Below are 26,158 nucleotides of genomic sequence, written 5' to 3'. Positions count from 1 at the left end.
GTGTTGTGGTACAGGATGACTGTGGTGAGTGCTGTGGTACAGGATGATGACTGTGGTGACAGTGCTGTGGTACAGGATGATGACTGTGGTGACAGTGCTGTGGTACAGGATGATCACTGTGGTGACAGTGCTGTGGTACAGGATGATGACTGTGGTCACAGTGTTGTGGTACAGGATGATGACTGCGGTGAGTGCTGTGGTACAGGATGATGACTGTGGTGACAGTGCTGTGGTACAGGATGATGACTGGTGACAGTGTTGTGGTACAGGATGATGACTGTGGTGACAGTGCTGTGGTACAGGATGATGACTGTCGTTACAGTGCTGTGGTACAGGATGATGACTGTGGTGAGTGCTTTGGTACAGGATGATGACTGTGGTGAGTGTTGTGGTACAGGATGATCACTGTGGTGACAGTGCTGTGGTACAGGACAGCACCATGGGGCCAGGATGGTGATTTTGGCCGAAGCACCGTGGTACAGGGACAATGACTCTGTGGCCGAGAGCACCATGGAACAGGGTTGGTGATTCTGGCCGACAGCGTTTGGTACAGGGACAATGGCTCTGTGGCCAACAGCACTGTGGCAGTGACGGCGACTCTGGCTGACAGTGCCGTGGTACAGTTTCTGACAGGAACAATCTGACATTAGTTCTATCATATACCTGGGTGGCTGGTCTCAAGTGAAGAGTCTACAGAATCTGAGGGAGAAGTGAGTTTGCGGGGTGGGAAATGCGCTGCGCCACTAGCCTGACACTGTGTCATTCCATGTTCACACCGCCTGGAACCCAGGGGCCACACACAACCCACTATGTGCCAGAGCCACTAAGTGACGTCAGTTATTTAATAAAACACACAGATGGGTGTGGTGGCCACACCTGTCACCCCAGTGCTAGGACTCAGGAGTTGAAGCATGAGTTGGAGAGTGAGACCATGTCTCAAAAATTCAAACCAGCTAGGAATCGGTGGCTCACACCTGTCATCTAACTACTCAGGAGGCAGAGATCTGAGGATGGTTTGAAGCCAGCATGGGCAGGAAAGTTCGTGAGACTCTCTACAAATGACTAACAAATTGCTCGAAGTGGAGCTGTGGTGCAAACAGTGGAGTGCTAGACTTGAGCAAAAAAGCTCAGGGGGCTGGCAAGGTGGCTCAGTGGTAGAGCGCTTACCTTGCATGCATGAGGCCCTGGGTTCAATTCCTCAGCACCACATAAGCAAAAAGAAAAAAGCTGGAAGTGGTGCTGTGGCTCAAGTGGTAGAGCACTAGCCTTGAGCTGAAGGGCTGAGGGACAGCGCCCAGGCTGAGTTCAAGCCCTACCAATGGGTGTACGCATACATATACGTACACACAAAATCAAAGCAAGCCAAAATAGTAAGAAATCATACAGATGTAACACAGAATTGAGTGAGAGACAAAATATATAAAATAACCTCTATTGCATCAAAATGTTGGATGAGCAATAAAAAATTTCAATCCACAGTAGTAGATATTTACAAGACTATCAACTGACTTTGTCAAAATTCAATTGCATTGAAAGTATTAATAAACACATCAAGTATCACAGTTAACTGGTTTTTAACCTTTTGACCAATATAAAAGACAATCCATCAATTAATGACCATTAGCACCCTCTAGTGGCAGAGTTCATCATTACAGGAATTAAGACAAGCATGGAGATGGGTCAGGATAGAAAACACAGCCCACGGAAGCACTCACCTCTCTCCCAACTTAAATACGTGTTATTTTATAAGCTTGTATTACAATATAAGCTTGGATTACAAAAATTATCTCAAGGACTGGGGTGTAGTTTAAGCAGGATGCTTAAACCTTGTAACCAAATAATCTCTCACAATACAGTATTTAAAATGTGATGAGAGTTGTTAAGCCCTTTTACACTCTCCTGATGTTCAGAAAATAAGCGTGCTGCTGTAGGATGTAACATGCACGTGGCTACACACTAGACGACAGGACATTTTGGTCGAGTACCGCTTGTGCTCCGCAGCCCTACATCCTCAGCATGGCTTTGCCCTGAAGAGACTTGGTGGCCAGGCCAGCCTTCTCTCGCAGCTCGCTGGCCTCCTCGGCACTCTGGTGGGCCTGCACGTGCTTCAGTAAGAAGTGGCCAATGAAGAGCTTCAGGCTTTCCCGCAACACGCCCAGCTTTGGGTTCTCAGACACTCTGGAAGGAAGCAGATGGAGGCAGGATGGGCTCATCTCCCACGTTTCAATACCAGGTGCTTCGACCGAGAGGGAGGGTCCACATTCTTGTATCCATTTTTGGGGTGTTGTGGATCAAACCCAGGGTCTTGCATGTGCTGGGCAAGCACCCTACCCCTGAGTGATAGCCCCGCCTTCCAGTTTAAAATCCTTCTCTCTTGGGCTGGGAAGTTGGCTCAGTGGTAGAGCGCTTGCCTTGCATGCCTGAGGCCCTGGGTTCGATTCCTCAGCACCACATAAGCAGAAAAAGCCGGAAGTGGTGCTGTGGCTCAAGTGGTAGAGCGCTAGCCTTGAGCTGAAGAGCTGAGGGACAGCGCCCAGGCCCAGAGTTCAGGCCCCACAACCGGACCAAAAAAAATAAAATCCTTCTCTCCTTCCCTTCCTCTCTCTACTCCTTTCTTGGTGGAGTCTGGCTGTGTTGCCCAAGTTGGCTTTCAACTCCCAACTCAGTTTCCTGAGCAGCTGGGACGATAGCTGTACTTCACCACACCCAGTTCCTTTCAAAAATAGAATCTTTTGCCCAGTTGGCTTTCAACCACTACCTTCCCATTACTTCTGGCTCCCGAGTGGCTGAGATTTCAGGTGGAGACACCTTGCGTGGCTAATTAAAAACATACCCAAGACTGATCTCTAATTAACCAGCATAAAACCAGAAGTGGAGGTGTGGCTCAAGTGTAGTTACGAGTGAAACAGCTGAATGAGGCGGGTGCTGGTGGCTCCCGCCTGTATTCCTAGCTGCTCACCAGGCTGAGATCTGAGTCTGTATTCCTAGCTGCTCACCAGGCTGAGATCTGAGTCTGTATTCCTAGCTGCTCACCAGGCTGAGATCTGAGTCTGTATTCCTAGCTGCTCACCAGGCTGAGATCTGAGTCTGTATTCCTAGCTGCTCACCAGGCTGAGATCTGAGTCTGTATTCCTAGCTGCTCACGAGGCTGAGATCTGAGTCTGTATTCCTAGCTGCTCACCAGGCTGAGATCTGAGTCTGTATTCCTAGCTGCTCATGAGGCTGAGATCTGAGTCTGTATTCCTAGCTGCTCACGAGGCTGAGATCTGGGTAAGGATTGAGATTTCAAGCTGTCCTGGCCAGTAAAGTCCACAAGACTCTTACTTCCCACGACCACCTAACAGCCAGAAATGGAGCTGTGGCTCAGGGGGTGGAGCACGAGCCGTGAGCACAGGAGCTTGGGGGCAGCGCAGGGCCCCAGCACTGGCACAAACAAACAAACAAAGCCCTGAGTTCAAGCCCAGTGCCGCCACTAAAAAGAGAACCCGGAAGAGGTTCAGTGGTGTGCATGAGCCCTGGGTTTAAGAACTAGGAAGAGGTTCAGCGGTGGACTCGAGTCTTGGGTTTACGCCCAGTGCAAAACAAAACCACCGTCAAGAAACAATCAACATATCCTAAGAAACTGTTCATTATCAGGCAAGTTTACATTACTTAAATTGGCTCCGAACTGAAACTAAAATGGTTTCTAAATCAACAAGAGTGAGGACAAGCTGGACACTTACTTGGCAAAAATCAAACCCAGGTCTTCAACTTCTGTTTCCATTAACACAATAGTTAGCACTTTCCGTAAAAAGTGAACTCTGGGTTTGTCAAGCTCACTGAACTCGACCACCTAGCAGCCGGGAGACAGAGAAAAGCAGCGTTAGACAAGGTTAGCCCAGGTTGCCCAGTCTGTAGGCGCGAGTGCCCCTCCCCTCGCCAGCCCCGATTCCAGAGGAGCGGGCCGGCACCTTCCGCAGCAAGCAGCGGCAGGCGGCAAGCAGAGCTGCGGAAGGATTAAAACCAACCACGGCCACCCCCAAACTGACTCCCAACTACAGCTCTGCGTAGACTTATGACATATTTCTCTCAAGAAAATGTTTGAAAAACCCAGAAATGCTCTCAACATTAAGCAGAGAAACTGTACTACACTCCTCCAGTAGAACACCAACTGCAGACAAGCAGAGCTGCAGACGGAGCTGCTAGGCGCACAGCACCGCCGATGACATCCGCTCTGTTCACAGGTGCAGTGCAGTAGTGTGCAAAGGCTGTCTGAGGGGGGAGAGGGGTACAGCCAGAGCTGGGGCCAGGGGGGCTCCCGGGGCTATGTCCTCCACAGCAGGTTCCTGCGGCACTGCCCCCCTGGGGCTGGCACTGCCCCCTGCAGCCACGCCACTCTCTGTGGTGACTGCGTCCATCTGCCACCTTCTCATGCCCACTCCCAAAACCATGGCCTTCAGACCACTGGGAAGGGCTCATCAGCCCTGCATTTTGGCACAGGGGCCAGTCCCATAGATGTCCTGCTCAATGGCAGGTGATGTCACAGGCCTGACTGCAGGGAGCCATGGGTCAGCTGCAGACCGGGAAAACCATCACCGTCAGCACGGACACATCTGCATGGTGGTCCTGCCAAACCCAGTCTGCAGGAGTTAAGGATTATTTTAGGATCCCCATGTCCTGATGGCCCCATGACCGAAGTGTTGGCAGGCTCCACCCTTGTGTGTCTGGGCATCTCTGTCCCCCCGACAAACATCTGGGCGCGGGCACTTCGTGTCTCTAAGGGCCCCACACACTTCAGGTGTAGGAGTCCGCAGCGTTAGTGTCTCACACCAGAGACTGGGTACCCATGTCCAACGGGAGACCAGTCCCACTCACTTCCACTCTGCCCCAGCTTACAGGACCAGATCAGGGGTTAATCCATCAGGCTGGAGCATTAACCACAAAACCTCCAAACAGATAGATATAACCTATAGAGCCCAGTACTCCTGTACCTGGTCACAAGTTTACTAAGTCAATTTATACTGTAGGTTACTCTACTTTGAAAATACTTCTCAGCATCCTGGAAGATGTAACTTTTTTTTTTTTTTTGGTCGGTCGTGGGGCTTGAACTCTGGGCTTGGGTGCTGTCCCTGTACTCTTCAGCTCAAGGCAAGTGCTCTACCGCTTGAGCCACAGCGCCACTTCCAGTTTTCTAGTGGTTTATTGGAGATAAGAGTCTCACAGACTTTCCTGCCCGGGCTGGCTTTGAACTGCGATCCTCAGATCTCAGCCTCCTGAGTAGCTAGGATTATAGGCGTGAGCCACTGGCACCCGGCAAGATGTAAGTTTTGAAGTGCCAAACACCAAGCATTTTACTATCACTTTCATTGTTTTAGGTGATTTCCTACATCATACAAACCTTCAGGATGGAAAGTGGAAGTGATTTTGTCTTCAGCAAGTGCGCTACGAGGTGAGCCAAATTTGAGACGTTAGTGGCTGGCAAATTTTCTAAGTCCCGAAATTTGTCCCATATGCTGAACTGGAAAGTCATCTATGAAGAGTGGAGGGAAGAATAATCAGTTTCCCCTAGGAACGTGTCATAAAGCCCCTCCTTCCCTCCTGAGGACGCTGACCAGAGGCCTTTCCCTCCTTAGCTGTGCTCTACCACTGGAGCCATGCCCCAGCATTTTCTGGCTTACTTGTTTTTTCAAATAGGGTCAGTGTTCACACCTCAGCTGGCTTGGACCACAATCCTATCTACACACTGCCTACAGCTAGGAAGACAGGCCTAGCCCCCAAACTCCAATTTTCTTGGTTGAGGTGGGGCCTTGCCAACTTTTCTCAGGACTGATCTCAAACCCGAATAGCTAGTATTACAGGTGTAACCAACATACCCCACATCACTTTTTTTGTGTGTCCCTGGGCCTTTGTGCTCAAGGCTCACCAGTGCTCTACCACTTTGCACCAAAGCACCATATACAGCTCTTTGGGTAGTTCCCTGGAGATGAACTGGTCTGGCTTTGAACTGAGATCCCCAGATCTCAGCCTCCTGAGTAGCTAGGATGACAGGCCTGAGCCCCCAGCGCCCAGCCCCCTTCACCTATTTTCAATGAGCTCATTATGAAGGGTTTGAGGAGCCCCAGCACCATCATTTCTCAGAGACCATGTTGGCACAGCACAACAGTGAATACTTTAGGCTATAGCCCTTCCTTCAAACCAGCAGAGACCAACCAAGACTGAAGAAGCCTGGTCCCTGGTGGTGTGAGAATTAGAGACTCTTAGCAGTACTAAGAGTAAAGCTTATAGTGATGAGTGTGTGTAAATATGTGTGTGTGTGTATACATATATATATACACACACACACACACATATATATATATATATATCCCACAACAATCTACCTATGTACATCACAAAGAAAAAACGGTACTATGTCATTTGCAGGAAAATGGAGGGAAACGGAGATCATCATGTTGAATGAGGTAGGCCAAGCCCAGAAAGCCAAAAATGTCATGTTGTTATTTGTAGACTCTAGACCTAAAATAAAGAGGATGATAATAATGATGGGACATGAATGCAGAAGGGGGAGCTGTTTGGGTGAGGGAAAGGATAAGAAGGGGTGACGAGGACCGAAGGATACAGTATACATGTCTGTGTATATGAATACAATACACATGTAAGTGCATGTCCACACAGCCTAATGAAACACAACACTGAAAAGGGGGAAGACGAAGGGGAGGAGGGCAATGTAATGGGGGAGGTAAACTTGTTTAAGGTACACTCTATGCCTGTGTGAGATCATTACCACGAAACCCCTTCTATTACTGACGCATGATAACTCAAAAGTTAAACAAAAAAGCAGACGGTCAATTCTGGCCACAACGCTGCCGGAGACAGCACAGGGTCTCGGAGGGCTCCAAGGGGCGCCTGCCCGATGGCACAGGGAGCGTCTATCTAGTTACCTGGAACCGCCGCTCATAGCTGCAGAACTTGCTGGCCAGGAAGGCGTAGAAGGGGTTGTATGTTTTCTCTTGCAGGCAGCAGTCCATGAGCACGTGGACCACCTCTCTCTCCTGCTGCTCCTTCAGCCCCAGCCTGCAGCACACAAACAGCCACTAAGTCCACATCCACGTCCAGTTTTCACAGCAGTCTTTTAGAGGACTCTTCTTGTCCATAAGAGTCGGGTGAGGTGAGGTGTGGTGAGGTGAGGTGTGGTGGTAAGGTACACTGGGTGGCAGAAGCCAAAGATGTGGGCCATCTAATTTCTCTGTGCCTCAAGTTTTCCCAATCATGTGGGGCAAAATGTGGGTAAGTGCATGACCATGAGCTTTATGGCAGCTACTAAAGCCCAAAATCGGTGCCTGTAGAAAATAAGCAGGAGTCACTGGCTACACCCATAAAGACAGGTCATACTAAATTACTTCTTAATTTTTTGTGTGTCAGTCCTAGGACTTGAACTCATGGTCTAAGCACTGTCCCTGAGCTTTTATGCTCAAGGCTAGTGCTCTACCAATTGAGCCACAGCACTACTTCTGGTTTTCTGGTGGTTTACTGGAGATAAGAGGCTCACAAATGCTGCTGCCCAGGCTGGCTTTTAACCATGAACCTTAGCTCTCAGCCATCTAAGTAGCTAGGATGACAGGTGTGAGCCAGCAGTGCCCAGCTAGCATCTTCATTTTTCTTTGCAATTCATGGGGCTAGAACTCAGGTCCTAGATACTATCCCTAAACTCTTTTGCTCAAGGCTAGTGCTTTACCACTTTGAGACACAGTACCACTTCCGGTTTCCTGGTGGTTAACTGGCGATAAATTTTCCTGCCTGGGCTTGGCTTTGAACCATGATCCTCAGATCTCAGCCTCCTAGAAGCTGGGATTGTAATTGTGAGCTGCCAGCACCTGGCTTAGCTTCATTTTTAAGAAGTAAAACGTCCAGTAAAATTCATTCTTTTAGCACACAGCCCTCTAAATGCAGACAAGCCACAGGGCTATGCCAAACAGGTAACCACCATTGTAGAAATGGAAAGTTCTATCTTCCCAAACCACCACTCCTTCTGCTAAGATACAGCGCTTCTGCCAAGACACAGGCTGTCATGCATTTTCTGTCCCTTTAGATCTGCCCCTGCCAGAATGCCATATAGTCAAGCAGGGGCAGAGACTGGCTGCGTGTACTCAGCAGAACCCACTTCAGAAGTCCTGTGCTACTGTGGCGCTGACACTCTGCTCTCTGCAGTGCCGGATGGTGAGCAGTGTACTCACAGCAGACAGGACCCATGCTGGTGTGCCTTCTCTATACAGCTTAGGTCTGGAAGGTGGCCTAAAAGTCATGTGCCTTGGTCTTGGTCTGTGGCACTTCCGCAGGCGGTAGTGCCTTTGGGAAGGGGTCTGGTGGAAGTTAGGTCATGAGAGCATGCCTGGAAGGAGATCATGGAATCCAGCTGTTTCCATGGTGCCTTGATTTGAGCAGCATCCTCCATGTTCTGTCAGGATGTGCTGTGCTGTGCTGTGCTGTGCTGTGTGAAGCATGGCAAAATAACTGAGAACTGAAACCTCCTTCAGGTCCATTTTCTGAGGTATTCCACTACAGCAAAGGAAGAAAGCTAACATGACAGGACAGGCTTTGGAGAGACACCCCCACCCCCCCACCTGAAGCCTGCTTCCCCCTTGTGCTTCAACTCGAGCCACCTCTTGCTCAGAGGTTCAGGGGAGAATGATTGAAGGGGTGACACTGGTCAAGAAGGCTGAGATCGGCTGGGAAGGTGGCTCAGTGGTAGAGCGCTTGCCTTGCATGCATGAGGCCCTGGGTTCGATTCCTCAGCACCACATAAGCAGAAAAAGCCGGAAGTGGTGCTGTGGCTCAAGTGGTAGAGCACTCACCTTGAGCTGAAGAGCTGACGGACAGCGCCCAGGCCCAGAGTTCAGACCCCACGACCCACCAAAAAAAAAAAAAAAAGGCGGCTGAGATCGGAGGGTTGCGATTCAGAGCCAGCCCAGGCAGACAAATGAGAGACTCCCCTCTCCAACTAGTCTGGTCAGGACTGGAGGCATGGCCGAAGTGGTAGTTCCCTCTACACACGTGCCACCCAGATAAGAGGACAGTCACAAGAAAAGCCAGTTATGCATTCAGTCAATCAAAACACAAACACCAGATCAATTAATGTCTCTGCCAACATTGAAAACACAACAGGCAGAAAGGCTGACACAGAGGCTTACTTGAGTAGCTTTTCAAAAGCATCCAGAAAGTCCTCACTCATCATGATTGTGCAGAATATGTTCCTCCTGACATCGGTGTTCATCCTTTGCTTCCGGGCAAGCTCCAGCATCTTTGAGCTCACCTGAAAAGAGTAAGATGCGTATATGACTAACACACAAGATGAAATATGCCATCCTATGGCTTAGCATTACTCAAGTTTCTAAAGTGTAATTTGTACAATATTGTGGGGCTTGAGCTCAATACAGTTGTAAATTACTCGTGAGTGTTTGTACATAAGAGCCAACACTGGTCAGGCACCAATGGCTCAAGCCTATAATCGTAGCTACTCAGGAAGCTGAGATCTGAGGATTGCAGTTCAAAGCCAACCTGGACAGGAAAATCCTTGAGACTCTTATTTCCAATTAACCACCAGAAAACCAGAAGTGGCACTGTGACTCAAAGTGGCAGAGTGGTAGCCTTGAGCAAAAGAACTTAGGGACAGCATCCAGGCTCAGAGTTCAAGCCTATGACCCACAGAAAAAAAAAGCTCAGGGATAGTGCACAGACCGTGACCAGGACAGACACACACAGACACAGACACACACCACAAAGAAACACAAAAAATGTTTACAATTTGAAATCCAAGCCAATGGGGCTGAACTTCCAGGTCTTAGCAATAGGTATTTGAAGAATGAGTGTTTTGATTTTTGTATGTTTCCTTCATTCCATTCAATGTTTTCATCTTCTATGTGATGTGTCTGGGGTTTTGACAAACTCAGAAGGGCTAGATGGCAGTGGCATGAGTCACGGCCTGGCAGCCTAGAAAACAGGGTCTCCATACCTTGCCAGCAAGTGGTTTCTGCAGGTGTGTATGGTGACTGCTGTCGATCATGGGGGCTCCACTCCACGCAGACCCCACGATCCACCAGCGGCCGGTTTGCTCTGCATTCAAGATCCCATCCCAGGAGACACGAAGTTGAGTCTCAGAACCTGAGCCAGCACTGCGCACCTGATTAAGGGAAAGGGTCTTGTGAGATGTTCCTAACTTGTTCCAGCACATCTTCCTGCTTGAAATGGCATTTCTGGTGCATGACTATTGGGATGAACTGCTAACAATGGACAGTTGTCAGGAGTAGTAAATACATGTGTATTTGGGCCGTAACTCGGTGTGTTTGGAAAGCAGTCATATCAGGGGAAGACCACTGCCTCAGGCTCAGCACCAGCGGGAATGGGACCACGAGCCGGGGTTCTGCAAAGCCATGACCGTTAGACGGAGAACTTAGGAGAGCCATGACAACAGGTTCCTTCTGACTGGCTGGCATGCTGCAAGAGGGCCACCAGAGGACCCTAAAGACTAGCGGTGGCGCTCTGGGGCAAATCACATTCTCAACCAATATGAAGTGTTCCAGAGGGAGATTTGTGGCAGGCCTGGCCTGGAACCTCTCTGGAGACACTCGGTGCCTTCCACTCTTTCTCCGGACACTCGGGTGATGCCACATACATGACCTGGGGTCTGTGTCTCCATCATCATCAAATAGATACTAGTAGTGGGGAGGCTGGAGACAAACCAGGATGGGAAGGAACCTACCAGAGCTCTTTGTAACTTCCTCAGTTTCTCCACAGGCTCAGGGTCATAACCTGGAATTTTGCGCATGTCGTTGTTCTTTAACGCCAGCATCGTCTCCAGCATAAATCGTATCTTCAAGGAAAAGAAAAAAAGTGATCTTTTTGGATGTCTGTATGGTTGTTCCACACAGTACCATTGTATGACGCGGTGGATACTCATGGTCATTCCTACAGATAAGAAGTCAGGCCAGGCGCTGGTGGCTCACGCCTGTAATCCTAGCTACTCACGAGGCTGAGATCTGAGGATTGTGGTTCTAAGCCAGCCTGGGCAGGAAAGGCCACGAAAACTATTTCCAATAAACCATCAGAAAACCGGAAGTGGTGCTGTAGGTCAAGCAGTAGAGCGTTATCCTTGAGCTGAAGAACTGAGGGACAGCGCCCAGGCCGAGTTCAAGCCCCACGACTGGGGAAAAAAAAAAAATCACTACTTCCCCATATCCAGCAGTGACACTGGGGAACCTGTGTCAGAATCCTGGCTGCCAGTCGGGACACAGTAAGGCCACCTGCACTCCAGGTTCCACAGTACCCCACTGGCTCTCACAGGGACGGGACAAGCCTCCCGCTTTCTTCCTTCCTCAGAGGGCTTCTCGGGCTGCTCCACAGCTCCCAGCATGACTCATACAAGGTCACATCACAGACAGGGGAACCGAGGCTAGCAAGACCCCCTCGGGCACCACAGCTGTGGTAAATGTACATGCTGAATAGGCTTTGCTACTGTCCAAGCAGAGCCACACATCAAGCCAGTGTGGCACTTGAACCCACACCACAGGAGTGCTTATCCCCTCAGTAAATGTACATGCTGATGGGGTTGTTGTTTTTTTTTTTGTGGTGCCAGTACTGGGGCTTGAACTTAGGGCCTTGGCACCTTAGCTTTTTCAGTCAAAGCTAGCACTCTTATCATAACCACACTTTGAGCTATTCCTCGTTAACTGGAAGTAAGAGTCCAGGCTGGCTTTGAACTGTGACTCTCAGATCTCAAGTCTCCTTAATAGTAGGATTTAATTACAGGTATCACTGGTGCTTGGTTTGTGGAGCTGATTTTTAAATTCTGAGAACACTGATCTGCCCTTGTCAGTCATGGGGCTTGAACTCTGGGCCTGGGCGCTGTCCCTCAGCAATTCAGCTCGAGGCGAGTGCTCTACCACTTGAGCTACAGCACCACTTCCAGTTTTCTGGTGGTGGTTTATTAGAGATAAGAGTCTCACAGATTTTCCTGCCCGGGCTGGCTTTGAACCATGATCCTCAGATCTCAGCCTCCTGAGTAGCTAGGATTACAGGCCTGAGCCACCAGTACCTGGCTGATCTGTATTTTTAATGAAGAAGCAAAATTGGTTTGTAGATTAGATATAAAGTCACTGTATGACAGGGATGAAGGAAGCAGAAATCATAGGAAATGAAGTATAATATTTACCCCAAATACTTTTAGGGTGCTTTGCTTTGGGGGCACTTAGAAGCAGCTCAGTGGCACTCGTACCCTGGTCTGGTCCTGAAATCTGCAGCCCGCCCTGCTGGCCTTGGCCTGGGCTTCTGTGATCAGCTCCTTCAATGCCAACGGGTCATCTTTCCTCAGGGCAGAGCCCACGTTTTTCAGCATTAATAGGATTAGTTCAATGTCTTTTTCTGTGAAAGTTCCAATAAGTTTCTTCAAAATGTCAAAGACAAGAAGAGAATGCACCACGTGGAAGTTGTACAAATGGGCAACGATGGTGAATAGGTTGTCACACTCTTTGTCTTCACCTCCATTTTTATAGACATCATCAAACTTCCTCACCACAGCCTCCAGAAAGCCCGCGCCAACCTGAATGGGACAAGAGGACCCATGTTATCATGGTGGTCTTCAAACCGCACTGTTCCGTTTTATGCAGCACACAACAAGCACACAGGGCACAGCCTGACTAACACACATGCCTGCTTAGTTCATGGCACACGAACAAACACTGCACACTTAGTAAGGGACAGCACTTCACCATCTGCTGCAGTACACAAATATTTTCTGTAAAGATGTACTTTTCTCTTCAAAATCAACATTTTTGAGGGTCATTTCCGGTTCCTTGGAAAAATAAACTTGATTTTAAAAAGTCTTTTTCTGGCCAGGTGCTAGTGGCTCGTGCCTGTAATCGTAGCTCCTCAGGAGGTAGTGATCAGAGCACTGCGGCTCAAAGCCAACCTGGTCAAAAAAGTCCCTAGGACTCTACCCCCCAATTAGCAATCAAAAAGCTAGAAGTAGAGCTGAGGCCCAAGTGTTAGAGCACTAGCCTTGAGAAAAAAAAGCTTAAGTACCAGGCCCTAAGTTTAAGCACCAGGACCAGCACTCAGAGGCACACACAAGTCTATTTCTAAAAATGTACCACCACTGCTTGGCAATTCTCATTTCTCAGAAGACCTCTTCCAGATATTTCTTCCAAGTTAATTCCTGATCAGGAAGGAATGCAAGTGGGAAAGTGAAGGGCACGAGCAGGCAGGTGCAGCAGCTCCGCAAGGACAGGGAGTGGTGAACACACGCTGCCTCAGCCCACTCCCAGAGACCCTGGCTGAGACACGCGCTGTTCCTCAGGAGCCCCACAGCTACCGGCTGCCAGGCTCAAAGACAGAATCAAGTCAGGAACTAGCAGAGGCCCCATGAAGTTTGGTGACGTTACTATGGCACCTTCCCATTGCTGTTCTGGAACATTCTACTCCCAATTCAGTAATTTGGTACTGAAGGAGGAAGGCCTGGATTTGAATTTATCTGGTTTAAACTGGGACAATGAAATGCAAAGGCAGGAATGGCAGAGAGTATTTTGAGAGAATCACGGCAAGCCATTGTTCTCAACTCCTAGCCAATCTGAGAATGAGGGAGAAGACAGAGACAGGCATGGTGGTAAGGTGCCGAGGAGGGAGCAGTCCAGCTGGAGGCCATCATGCCGGCCTGGGGACTAAGGTCTGGGCACAGAGACCCCGCTGACAGGGCAGGGCAAATCACTGGCTGGCTAGGAATCCCCAGGGTTTGCCCTGGGTAATGAATGTGCAAGACGCAGGTTAGGGGGCTGGATAAATCCCTTCAAGGGCCTTCTCAGCTTCACTGCAGGACATCAGGCAGGACAGGCTGATGTTTGAGAAGTGCCAGTAATCTCAGGGGAGGATGAGACATGGCTCAGAGCACAACAGGAACATATACACACAGCCCTGCGAGAATCTAGAGAGGACAACAGATTCTCAGGAGGGAGGCAATGGTAATTGCTAGAAGTTGAAACTGAAGACTGAGACTTCATGTAACCTGAAAACTCACACTCAAGACCCTTTACTAGGGCTGGGAAGGTGGCTCAGTGGTAGAGCGCTTGCCTTGCATGCCTGAGGCCCTGGGTTTGATTCCTCAGCACCACATAAGCAAAAAGAAAAAAGCTGGAAGTGGCGCTGTGGCTCAAGTGGTAGAGCGCTAGCCTTGAGCTGAAGAGCTGACGGACAGCACCCAGGCCCAGATTTCAGCCCCCACGACCGGATCCCCCTCCCCCCCAAAAGAAGACTACTAAAGATAAACCTGAAGAATATTCTGTATTTGACTAACTACCATCTTAAATCCATGCACGAGTTAAGGAATCAGAATTCCACAGATAGGCAAAAAAATCCAGGCTCCAAATACATTCAGTTATGTGTCCAACATTACAAGTAGATTTAGTTATATAAAAATTTGTCAAAATTTAAATTCTATTGTCTTCAAAACTAAATATAGTTTTATAACAGTTAACACGAATATAATTCATGATGCAAAAATTATGACTCATATTGCAAAACTATACATTGACCCTGATGCGTGCATATTAGCACAAGTCTACATAGGTCTGATTTTAGATGACGTGTTGGAGCAATGCAGCAGCTGGAATCATGTCTCTTCTTCTTTCCATGAATTCCTGTGAGGACACTTCCCTCAGACAGCACCGGAGGAAGTTTAATGGAGCAGGGTCCTGAAAGCTCATCACATCCCTGGCAGGAGTTTTAGTGGATGTCATTAGCTAAATGACTTCCCCTTGAACAAGTCATCTCATTGTCCTTTATGCTATTAGCAAAGGTTTAAATGAGAAGTAGGACTAATGATATCATGTTTGCAATCAACTCAATCCCTGATGTGCTGTAGATGGTCAGGTCTATGACTTTCACTATAGCTCACTGAAATCCTATCTGTACAAAAACCATACATTACAAAGTCTGATGAAGTGCACCAGCGTGCCCTCGGAGGACGGGGATGTACTAAGCAGGCCACAGAACAACATGAATTACGGCAATCGCAGGGCACAAAGAAACATGTCCATGGCTTCCATTATGCTTTGTAATGGGAAGAAAATGGACTCACTCATGTGTGAAGTGAGTATAGCTCTTGGAACAAAAAGTTACTTCCAAAGACCATTCCCAACGCAGCTGGTACAAATGCTGCACAGCAGAGATCACAAGGGGTCGAGGGCTGTGCTGACATCTTCCTCTATCCGCACCCTCCCGGGCCCAACAGGTCTGAAGGCCTTCGTCTTCCAATGAGACTACTGCTGTATAACAAAGTTTAGAAGATGGTCTAGGAATAGCAAAGACTCCTGTAGCTGCAGCCAGCCAGGAAAACGGGGAGAACACAAGGTCGACAGGAACATCTCCTCCACCATTACCATGGTGAATCACTAGCCTTTAGTGAGTCCTCTGGGCCACTTGCACCCATCACCTAGAGGAAAGGAACTCCACCACTCTGACACAGACAGTGGTTGGGGGGGAGGGACAGACAATACCTCGATCCCAACCGTGTGGTGAAGGATGCTAACGAGGAGGACGTGCTCCATCATCAGTCTGCTGGGCATGGCCGTGGCAGTGGCGCAGGCGCCCATGAGGGCTGCGGTAAGGGTGTCGCTCATGTCCTTCCTGCTGTGGGTCATGTACAGCTCCTCCAGCTGCCCACTGATGGAGGCCATGTTCGGCTCACTCAGCCTGCAGCAGCAGAGAGTGAGCAAAGAAAGCAATGGTGTTCTAAATGTAGGACTTTTCAGGTCAATGAAAAACTAAGGAGTTACCAATACTACCCAGCCATCCTACTCCATCCACTCTTACTCCACTCTGGGCCTGCTGCAGTAATCTAGTGTGTGCTTCTTATAATCATACAGTTCAGAATCTCAGGTGTAACTGTCCCTTTGTCTCCTGTGGCAACCAAAGCACTCCATGGTCTCCAGGATGGAGGATGTGCCTATAGGACCAAGAACTGACATCCTAAGAACCTGGGACCACTCTAGAAAAAACACTACCTTTGGGGCTAGAGGCATGGCTCAGGTGGTAGAGCTCCAGGCTTTCAGTGAAAGTGTCAGACCCTCAATTCAAATCCTGATCCTGAGGGGAAGAGGAGAGAAATACTACCGTGCCCATCTCTGCACTGAGAACAGGCTGCTCCATCTGAGCAGGTGAGGAAGGAAGGCCATGTGTATCCAGACTACCCACCTTGCACCTGGGCTACCACTGAGCATCAAAACAGCAGGGTAAAATTCCAGCAGATGCTGTAGAAAGTGTTTGAGCTTTACTTAGAAACAGAAGCAATGTAGGAAAGAGGGAGTGTGACAAAGGGTGGAACAAGAGCCTTGTGGTGGAATGAATGCTTCTGTATCCTGTGATGGAATCGTTCTGTATCCTGTGGTGGAATGGCTCCATAGCTTGTGGAGAAATGTTCTATATCTTGTGATGGAATGGTTCTATCTTGCGGTGGTGTTTACATAATCTTCATCCCATAAAGCCACAGAATCACACACAGGTGTTTGGAAAATGGAGGAAGGTATGTAGGAACTCCCGTACTGCCTTTACAGGTCTCTGTGAATCTGTAGTAATTCCCAAATGAACATTTAACAAAGTAAAACACACTGGAAACTAGAGGTGAGGACAGTGGCCACCTCCAGAAGAGAGCTGGAAAGGGCCTCTGGGTAAGGAAAATGGGACAACTGGAGAAAAGTATTAGCAGACAAGAGTTTCAGTCAGTCTTCAAAGCTAGAGAGCCACGGAGGGGGTGTGAGTGACAAATGAAGTCCCATCTCTGTGGTTTCCAACAGGCATTATTTGATTTGTATTTACTCAGGGTCTCATGCCTGCTAGACAAATAGGCAGCGCCCTACCACTTGAGCCAGGCCTGCAGTCCTGTGTTTTACTCTTAAACTGGAGGTAGGAAATGCAGAAGTGAGCAGTGACCCAGAAGAGAGAGGCTGTCCAACTGAGTGGGCGTGCTCCTCCCTCACAAGGCTTTCTCTGCTCTTCCCAAGAGAACAATCTCCATCCCATTCCTTCCCAGTGTGGGCCAGGGGTTGCGTTCAAACAGACAGCCAGTACCAAATGGCCGGGCCTCCTCTCTGTCATAATACTATGGGTCTGGATGCATCTCTACATGCAAAGACCCTGTCACAGGTATTTCAGTCCCAGGACAGTCTCTGTATAGGGACACATGGATGGCCTTGGGACATGGGATGCAGCCATCAGGAAGGTTACCTGTTCATGAGGCCTTTAACCTGCTTCTTCAGCCTTTCTAGTTCTTCCTTCTTGCGGACATCCCCTGTGCCCTCCTCCGGCCTCACCCGAGGTGGGATGTACTTTCTACTAGGCTCACAAGGGCTCTCCTGGAAAAGAAGAATACATTGAGAGAAGAAAAAAAAGCTTTCCTCGTATGTTTGCACATTTACATTTAAATTCCCAGCCGCCTGCCACGGCTGTACGCGGGACAGGAGCTCTGGCTGCAGCGTCTAGAACCTTCCGGGTGGCCTGGGCGGCCTGGCCTCCCTCGATGGGCCGCGTCAAGCCGTCGAGGCCCCGCGCCCGAGGGCCGGCCCGCGGGGCTAGGAGGTGCGCCCGCTGCGCCCGCTGTACCTGACACGGCCCGTCGTCCTCTTCCTCTTCCGAGGAACTCTGGCTCGTGTCTTCGTCTTCCGAGGAACTCCGGGTTTCCTCTTCGTCTGCAAAACGGACTCTCTTCGGTGCGCTCTCCCCCCGCGCCTCGGCCTCGTCCTCGTCCTCGTCTTCCTCCTCCTCCTCCTCCTCCTCCTCCTCTTCCTCCTCGCTCCCCGGGTCGCTCCCGGGGCGGGTGTGTCGTCCCGCCGCCGCCGCCGCCGCCGCCGCCTCCTCCCCGCCGCTGTCACCGCCGCCCAGGCCGCCCCGGGGCTCCAGGGCCCCCAGGATGTAGTCCAGCCCGTCCCGCGCGAAGCTGAGCGGCACCGAGCCGCCGTCGCCCTTCTTCCTGCGCTTGTGCCAGCCCAGGCGGCGCTCCAGCTTCCGGATCTCCCGGTCCTCCTCCTCGTTGGCCAACAGCAGCGCCCGCTGCCGGGCGGCGGCGGCCTTCCCGGGGCCGGCCGGGGCCTTCCCGGCGCGGGGCGGCGGGGCCGGGGCCTGGCTCTGGGCCTCCCCGGCGCGGGGCGGCGGGGCCGGGGCCTGGCTCGGGGCCTTCCCGGCGCGGGGCGGCGGGGCCGGGGCCTGGCTCGGGGCCTCCCCGGCGCGGGGCGGCGGGGCCGGGGCCTGGCTCGGGGCGGCCCGCGCGGGCGGCGGGCGGGCGCTGTCCCCGGCGCGCCCCGGCCCCGCCGCGCCCCGCGCCCGCCGCCGCCGCCGCCGCCTCTCCCGGCGCAGCTCCTGGCGGCTCTGGCCGCCGCCCGCGCGGGAGCGCGCCGCGCAGCCCCGGCCCTCGGCGCCCGCGGGGGCCTCGCCGGCGGCGGCGGCGGCCCGCACGAAGCCCCGCACGGCCAGACGCAGACGCTTCAGGGCCCCCGCGCCGCCCCCGCCGAGGCCGCGGCGCCCGCCGCCGCGCTTCGTGCGCGCCGCGCGGCCTCCAGAGCCGCCCCGGCCGGCCGCCCCCGTGCTCGAGGCCGCCGCCATCTTCCGGGACGCGTCGTCGCGCGACTTCCGGCGGAGGCGGGACTTCCGGCGAGGCGAGGCTTTCGGAGGGGAGCGCGGCGCGGAGACCGAGCGCGGGGGCCGAGCGGCGCCCCCTGCTGTCCGGAGGGGGAGTCGCGGCGAGGGGCTGACTTCAGGCGTGGGGGGCGTGGGGGGGAGGACCGGCATGGAGGGGGGACACACAGACACACATGACCGAACCCCGCGAAAGCTAAGCAAAAGCGGGGCGCGACGACGCACGCTGGCGATCCAAGCCGAGACACGGGCGCTGCCGCGGGGCGCCGGGGCTCGGCCGAGCGCCAGGCCCTGGGTTCGAGTCCTCACCCACACGCCAGGGAAGCCGGAAGTGGCGCAGGCGGCCCGGGCCGGGGAGAGCCGCCGGTGTCCCCGCTCCTCCCGCTCCTCCGCGCCCGGTCGGTGCCTTGGCCGGCGAGCAGGCCCCGGGCCTGGGCCCACCACACCTCCTCCCCAGCCGCCTCCCGCCCCTCCGCTCACCCGGCCCGGGTCCCGCCCCTCCGCTCACTGCGGTTACTGTTACTGTTGTTGTTTGTACTGGGGATCGAACCAGACCCCACTGTGCGTGCGTGCGTGCGCGTGTGCGCGTGTCCGTCCATCCTTCCAGGGAAGTGTGGCACAGGAGGCCGCCTTCCGCTGCCCTGGCCTCCGGGCCTGCTGCGCACTCGGACGAGGTTCTGCAGGAGGAAAGGAAGAAGACCAGGAAGCACAAAGGAGGAGGCGGGGAGACAGAAGCAAAGCGTGGAGGAGTTCTCGCCCAGCAGGGGCAGGACAGGTGAGGATTTCAGGAGGAGGGAGAAGGACGCCCTGGCAGCAGAGCACCCTCCCAGCCGCGGGCCCAGCTCGCACAGGCATGACTTAGCCCATGAGCACAGGGCGAGAGGCAGCCTTGATGTAGAACAGACCGCAGCAAGTGACAGGAAGGCAGCACCCGGAGACAGGGCCTGCCACGGGGGACCTGGGAGCAGGAGCCGCAAGCCAGGGAGGCTGGTGACCGGTGCCATGGATTCTGGGACACAGGAGATGGCTGAGGAGGGGCGGCGTCGGGCAGCATGGGCACCAAAGTTCAAGCAGCGGCGTGAACCCTGGCGGTGGCAGAGGCATGGACCCTGCGGCCGGTGGTGGCACACACAGGCCCGTGGGTGTCCTGGCTGCCCTGGGCACGTGGGGAGAGCAGCCATGCCCCAATGCTGGCCCGGGGGCCACTGAGGGAGCCGGGAGCTGGAGGTTGGGGCGAGGTGGCTGGAGGTTGGGGCGAGGTGGCCGGAGGGAGAGTCCCCTCGCTGAGGGGGTCCTCGCTGGAGCCCAGGCCGCAGCCGCCCCCTCCAAGGCCTTGCGCTGGTCTGCGGGCCGCAGCGCCTCTGGCAGACTCTCCCAAGCAGGGTGCCCTGGGTCTCTTGCACCCCGCACAGGAACAACTGGAAACTCATGTTTTGTGTTGTGCACGTTTGTTTGCTTCTGTCGCAGTTCTGGTTTGGTTGCTTTGACTATGGACTATGTGTGGCATAGGTGGATAGAAGGACCCCTCCGCGCGCTCTGGCTCCTCCCCTCACTCTCCTCTCCAGCTCCTCCTCCTCCCTGGTCATCATAGCTGAGCCACAACAGCATTCAACCCAGTGTCCGCCCTTCCTGTCACCCTCTCCACTTACGCTTTCCTTCCATCTGCTAGTAGGACTCATCACATGCTCATATTTTGTTCTCTATCGATTTCGCTTTTAGCTAGTAACTAGAACGCCTTATTCTTTGTATGTGTGTGTACACTTGGTCAGTTTCTTCATCCCCTCCTTTCCTCCCTCAACACATTAGCTAATCTTTTCTGCAGAGCCTCTGCTGTTAAGCTCAGCTGCTCCCCCCCCTTCTCCCCATGTAAACACCCCCACACACTGCTCGCCATTACTACCTCCCCAGCCGCTCCTTTGCCAGCATGGTTCACACAGGTCCTCCTGGATCATCAAGGCGGATCTTCATAAAGACACCAAAGCCGTAGCCAGGCTGGTCTTCTTTGGTGACTGCCACATACACAGGTTATGGCTCAACTGCAAAAGCTTTTTTTATTTTTTATTTGTCAATCATGAGGCTTGAACTCAGAGCCTGGGCACTGTCCCTCAGCTCTTTTGTTCAAGGCTAGCACTCTACCATTTTGAGCCATAGCGCCACTTCCAGTTTCCTGGCTGTTAATTAGAGATAAGAGAGTCATGGACTTTCCTGCCTGGGCTCGCTTTGAACCTTAATCCTCAGATCTCAGTCTCCAGAGTAGCTAGGATGACAGGCGGGAGCCACCAGCTCCCATCTGCCAAAGTTTTGATAGCCAAGCTTCTTTACCCAGAGTAGAGAAGAGGTCTGCACCGTGTCTCATTGACATCGAAGTTGAACATACCACTTCTGAGCTGTATTCCTGCAATCTGGTAGCATGAAACTACACTGCAACCCAGCCGCCACTCAGTCTTAAATAATCCAGTGAAAGGATACAGGGGATTGAAACCTCCATCTAAAATTTAGGCTCCACGTGCATACATCTTAGAGCAAAGCAATCACAAAATTCATTAATAAACAAAGCAACATGTCTCCCTTAAAAGCCAATACCTGCTCTTTTAGTGTCAATGAACAGGAAGCAATTCCAAACAACAAATCAAAAAAAGGAGGACCAGAATAATCAAAGACATTAAAGAGATATCTAAGCAGCTAAGTGAATTAAAATAAGATACAGACAATTCCAGAGCTCAGAGAATTCAGATGAATAGCTGGAAGGGTTAAAGAAGACCGCAGGATATAGAAGATAAATTTGGCAATGATAAATTTTGAAAAAAATCAAATTGGAATTTTGGTAAGAAAGAGATAATTAGCTCAGATCTTAAAACCCACTAGAAGAACCTTGCTAATAGAATAGGACAAACTAAAAATAGAGCATCAGGGACCGAAGATAAAGCAGAGAAATTAGATCAGCCAATCAAAGACATTGGAAGACACTAGGAAAATAGTTCTGAAATTTACAAGACTTTCAGAAGACCTAATCTATGAATCATAGGAACAGAAGAAATAGAAACTAAAGGCTTAGATAGCCCTACTCAATAAACTAGCAGAAAAATTCACGCATTGAGAAAAAGATCATCCAGTTGGAGCAGGCATACAAAGCACGGAATGCACAGTATCAGCAAAGAAATACCCCTGGACATATAGTAGTTAAAGCACTGAATAAGCACAGCAAAGCATTCTGAAACAAAACAGAAGTCATACGTCGCATTCAACGGCGAGCCTGTTAGAATAGGAGCAGATTTGGGGTTACTTCTGTGTCATGGATCTAGGTTGTGGGTGTTGGGGCAGCAGGGAGCTAGATCATCCGCAGGAAGCTGGAGCAACGCTGCCCTCCGCCCTCCGGCCCCTCCCCAGCTCTGGGCCTAGCTGCATCCACCTCCTAAGAGACCTGCATCCACAAGATCCAGATCACTCCCTCCCTCCCTCCCTACCTCCCTCCTTCCGTCCTTCCTTCTCTCCTTTCCTCCTTCCTTCTCTCCTTTCCTCCTTCCTTCCCTCTCCCCCCTCCCTCCTTTCCTCTCACATTTCCTCCTCATTTTTGAGACCGTGGTGTCATCCACATGCCCTGTCTACTCACTTAACAAACGTACGTGTTCTTATTCTATTAAAATGCACCATTAAAAACATGTGTCTTATACATGTGTGTGTAGTGGAAGGAAAGGAGGAAGGGAGGAAGGGAGGGAGGGAGGGAGGGAGGGAGGGAGGGAGGGAGGGGTGGGCTACATTGAGGGGAGTACAGACAACCACCGAGGTGAGGCTGAGCTCTCCGCGGCTCTGGGTGTGAACGTAGCTGGGAGTTTGGGTTTGCTGCTGGGCTTGTGCAGCCCCATTGTGCCGCGTGTTTGCCTTGGGCTTGGAGGGGCCTCGGCGAGGGAAGAGGCTTCTGGCCGCTGGGGTCTGCGGTCTTGGCTGAGCTTGTTTACACAGGTCTGGGTTGTTGTTTAGAAGAAGTTACCAGCCTGGCAGCTCATCCTCTGACACCGTCATCATTTGTCAGATGAGTAAGGACTTGTCCTGGACCGGCAGGCTTGGTGACCGGAAGAGAAGGCACGAAGCTGTGGTTTGATGTGATTTTCAGCTTCCAGGCCAACTGTTTATCACATTAGGACATGGATCTATAAATAAATTTGAAAGCAGTGAGACACCGGGGGCGCTGTGGTAAGTGATTTGTAAACACGCTGTGTGTCGCTGACCCTGTACTGTTCACGTGGACGCTTTCGTTATGGTTATCAATTTTACCTCGATGACAAAGTCCTTGCAAAACCTTGGTTCCCTGGCACAAGCTGTGTCGGCCGCTCCTTCAGTATCTGACGAGCGGAAAGCTGCCTGTGTTCTGGCTGAATTTCAGCTGCATCTTCATTTTCTCAGCGCTTCAGCGCTTGCTGTGCGTGCACGGTCCCCATTGTCTCTGTTTCCTCTTGTCTAGAGACCGCGTCTCCCTTCGCAGCAAAGTTGCTCAGTGCCCTTGAATGCGGGCAGCCGCAGTTTGGCCACGTGGCCATCTCTCCTTGTTGATAAAGTCAAACCTGCTTTGTTAGTCATGTAAGGTTTTTTTCCTTACTTTTTTGTGTTCTGCAGTTTCTGTGCAAGGCTTCATGGACGAACATTTTGTGCTTGTGCAAGTCAAACTTAAACCCAGGTTGTTTCCCACCAATATTTGATGACAAGCCCATGTGCCCCAATCTGTCTGGTGTCAGCTTAGCTGGCACTGGACCCGGGCTCTGCTGCACGCGTGCGTGCCCTTTGTCTGTCCGTGGAGCCGTCTCGTTTTGCCCGGGAACAAAGTACCAGCATTTCAGAGCTAATTTTTTCAAAAGCATGCGACACCGTCTAGCACTGTCCCCTGACAGACTCGCTCGCCTCAAGGCCTCTCCCTCCCCATCCAGACAGCACAGCCACGGTAACAGCCGCGCCTCAACTCCTTGTTAGCCGAAAACCTCTTCATTCTGTTGTAAGGAGTTAAGTGAGCTCCCGAAGACAGTTGGAGGTGAGGCGGGGGCGGGGCGCACCTTCCTTCTCCCGCCCGCCGTCCCGTGCCAGCCCCTCATGACTGGGCACCGGAGGGCCCATGGCCCCTTTCCCCCTCTCCTGGGCCCGCTGAACAGTTCCCCAAATATCCCTGAGGCCTAGCTGCCCACCAGGGCCTGGCCTCCCCATGCCCTCCCTTCCTGGACTTTTTCCTTCTCTGTCTCTCTTCCCATGAAGACTGGGATGGCATTCTCTGTTTCAAAGTATGTTCTGGAAGAACCATTGAACACAGCAGCTTAACTGAAAAACCCAAGCCCTGAAAAGCTATTGGGTTGCTACCCAGAAGTGGCCGGTGTAGTCCAAGTTCTCTACCTCTGCAGACCCAGTCTGATTCTCGATTTCCTCAGCATCAGACTCTCCTACACACAGATAGATGTGTTTTGTTTTTGTTTTTGTCATTTATGGGGCTTGAACTCAGAGCCTGCGCACTGTCCCTGAGCCTCTGTGTGCTCAAGGCTAGCTCTCTACCACCTGGGCCACAACACTGCTTCCGGATTTCTGGTGGTTAATCGGAGATGAGAATCTCATGGAGTTTCCTGCCTGGGCTGACTTTGAACAGCCTCCTGAGTAGCTAGGATGACAGGCATGAGCCACAGATGCCCGGCCTGCTTCCATTTTTTTAAGTGGCTAATTGGCAGTAAGAGTCTCATAGGGACTTTTCTGCCCAGGCTAGCTTCAAACCTCCATTTCAGATCTCAGCCTCCTGAGTAGCTAGGATTACAGGTGTGAGCCACCGGCGTCTGGCTCACACAGACGCCCTTTGGAGGGGGTAGTGAGGTTCATCTCTGAGTCTTTTTCTGGAGCCCTGCCCGTGTCCAGGTTGGTTGTGAAGACGGCTTGTGAAGTCCCGCCAGAGCTGGCGAGGGGTTAGGAGGTAAGAACTGTGACCCCGGCGTGGAAGAGGAGTGGAGGCGTGGTTGGCTGGACATGTCACGGGGTTCATTCTGCCGCCTGTGACCTTGTGAATATTCAGAACTGTCATTGCACTTGCTTGTTCACCGGTCTCCTGACACGCCGCTCGGGATGTCCCGGGCCCACACCCCGGCCCTCCCGCGGTGGTGTTCCCACAGACCCGACAACCTCCAGCCTTCCTTCCCATTCTCAGACTCCCCCAGGTCTGTGTTACATGCTGGAGTATTTACCACGGAAGCCATCAGTGCCCCCCAGGGACGCCTTCACGCCCCCTTTACCACCGCACAGCTCAGTGGCCAAGTGAGGGAGTCCTCCCTGGTACCCATCAGTGGATGACCGCACAGAGGAAATGTGGTGTGTCTGAAAAAAGTTGTATTCAGCCGTAAAGAATGAAGCGCTGTCACACGCAGGAGCTGGGTGTAAAACCAGGCTCAGGGCGTGATCACGTGTCTTCTGTCTCGGGCGGAATTTAGGCTGGGGGGTCTGAAGACAGTGGGGACTGCTAGGGATGTGGGAGGGAGAGAGGGTCAGAAGGCGGTGGGGGTGGATATGGAAAAGGCACACAGGCACGTAGAGGGAAGGGCCAGGATGAAAACTATTATTGCCACCCACCGGCTCCTCCTATAATTCTGGCCACTCAGGAAGTTGAGATCTGAAGATCACGGTTCAAAGCCAGCCTGGGCAGGAAGGGCCATGAGATCTTACCTTCCACTAATCAACCAAAAAGCCAAAAGTAGAGCTGTGGCTTAAGTGGTAGAGCACCAGCCTTCAGTGAAAAAGCTAAGGGACAGCACTCAGGACTGGAGATCAAGTCCCAATACCAACACACACACACACACACACACACACACACACACACACACACACACACACACACACACACACACACACACACACACACCCCAAGCAAAATGAAATCTATTACTTTGTACATGTAATACAGGCTGATAAACACACCCTTTCTATTCACCAGCAGGACTGTTACTATTAAGTGTTGTTTTTATGTGGGCTTCTGTGACATTTAAACAAACAAGACAAACAACGACCCAGAACCCCGCCCCCCCAGTATCTATCACCTGACAGATGATTGTATTTGAGGTTGGGATGAGGGGCTGGAATAGGTGGGCAGGACCCTTTTCTTATTAGCCCAGAGGAAGTCTCTAGCAATAGTCAAGGGACGCCTAAACACCAGCTTTTAAGTGAGCTGTGTTTTAAATAGGCTGATTTAAAAATAGACAAAAATAAATCAGGAGGCCACTGTAAATCAAGGTCTTGCATTAGCACACTTCCTGCTTCTTTCGTGAAATGTATGACTAATCTCATTGCTGCTGGAAAAGAGATCCTTTGAGTTGGAGAGACTGGGGGGGGGCTTGACGGTCCCTAGCCGATCATGCTCATTCAGGTCTAATGTCCGCTCCCCGGCTGAGCGCTGTGGAACCTTGCGTGTATCACAGCATCATTTGGAACTCATATTCACAGCACACACATTCCCCAAGACACATTTACTTGCTTGTTCTGCCTTCTTCCTGGTGAGTTG

At 51.8% G+C, this 26,158-nt stretch overlaps 1 protein-coding gene across 1 annotated transcript; it reads right to left on the bottom strand.

Annotated features, from left to right (window-relative positions):
* Positions 1-1,416: 1,416 nt before the first annotated feature.
* On the bottom strand, positions 1,417-18,801 carry Nom1 (nucleolar protein with MIF4G domain 1). The gene is made up of 12 exons (XM_042671577.1): positions 18,337-18,801; positions 17,620-18,189; positions 17,245-17,372; positions 15,519-15,714; positions 12,248-12,571; positions 10,736-10,846; positions 9,989-10,156; positions 9,168-9,289; positions 6,921-7,053; positions 5,378-5,509; positions 3,723-3,832; positions 1,417-2,178 (listed from the first exon to the last, which is right to left on the bottom strand). The coding sequence occupies exons 1-12, from the start codon at positions 18,799-18,801 to the stop codon at positions 2,004-2,006; spliced, it is 2,634 nt and encodes an 877-aa protein (XP_042527511.1). The 3' UTR covers positions 1,417-2,003.
* Positions 18,802-26,158: the final 7,357 nt, after the last annotated feature.

This window comes from Dipodomys spectabilis, unplaced genomic scaffold, assembly GCF_019054845.1.
Source record: "Dipodomys spectabilis isolate Male_0828 unplaced genomic scaffold, ASM1905484v1 ptg000646l, whole genome shotgun sequence".
Lineage (NCBI taxonomy): Eukaryota > Metazoa > Chordata > Mammalia > Rodentia > Heteromyidae > Dipodomys > Dipodomys spectabilis.
Note: the sequence above shows the minus strand (reverse complement) of the source record. Positions and strands in the feature narration are given on the sequence as shown.

Excerpts from the sequence above, each read along its gene's own strand:
- Nom1 (XM_042671577.1), bottom strand. The coding sequence starts at position 18,801 with ATGCCGGTCCTCCCCCCCACGCCCCCCACGCCTGAAGTCAGCCCCTCG. Across the intron at positions 10,847-12,247 it reads GATTTCAGGACCAGACCAGG|ATACGATTTATGCTGGAGAC; the intron begins GTACGAGTGCCA and ends TTTTCCTTGAAG. Across the intron at positions 2,179-3,722 it reads CTGGGTTTGATTTTTGCCAA|AGTGTCTGAGAACCCAAAGC; the intron begins GTAAGTGTCCAG and ends GCTTCCTTCCAG.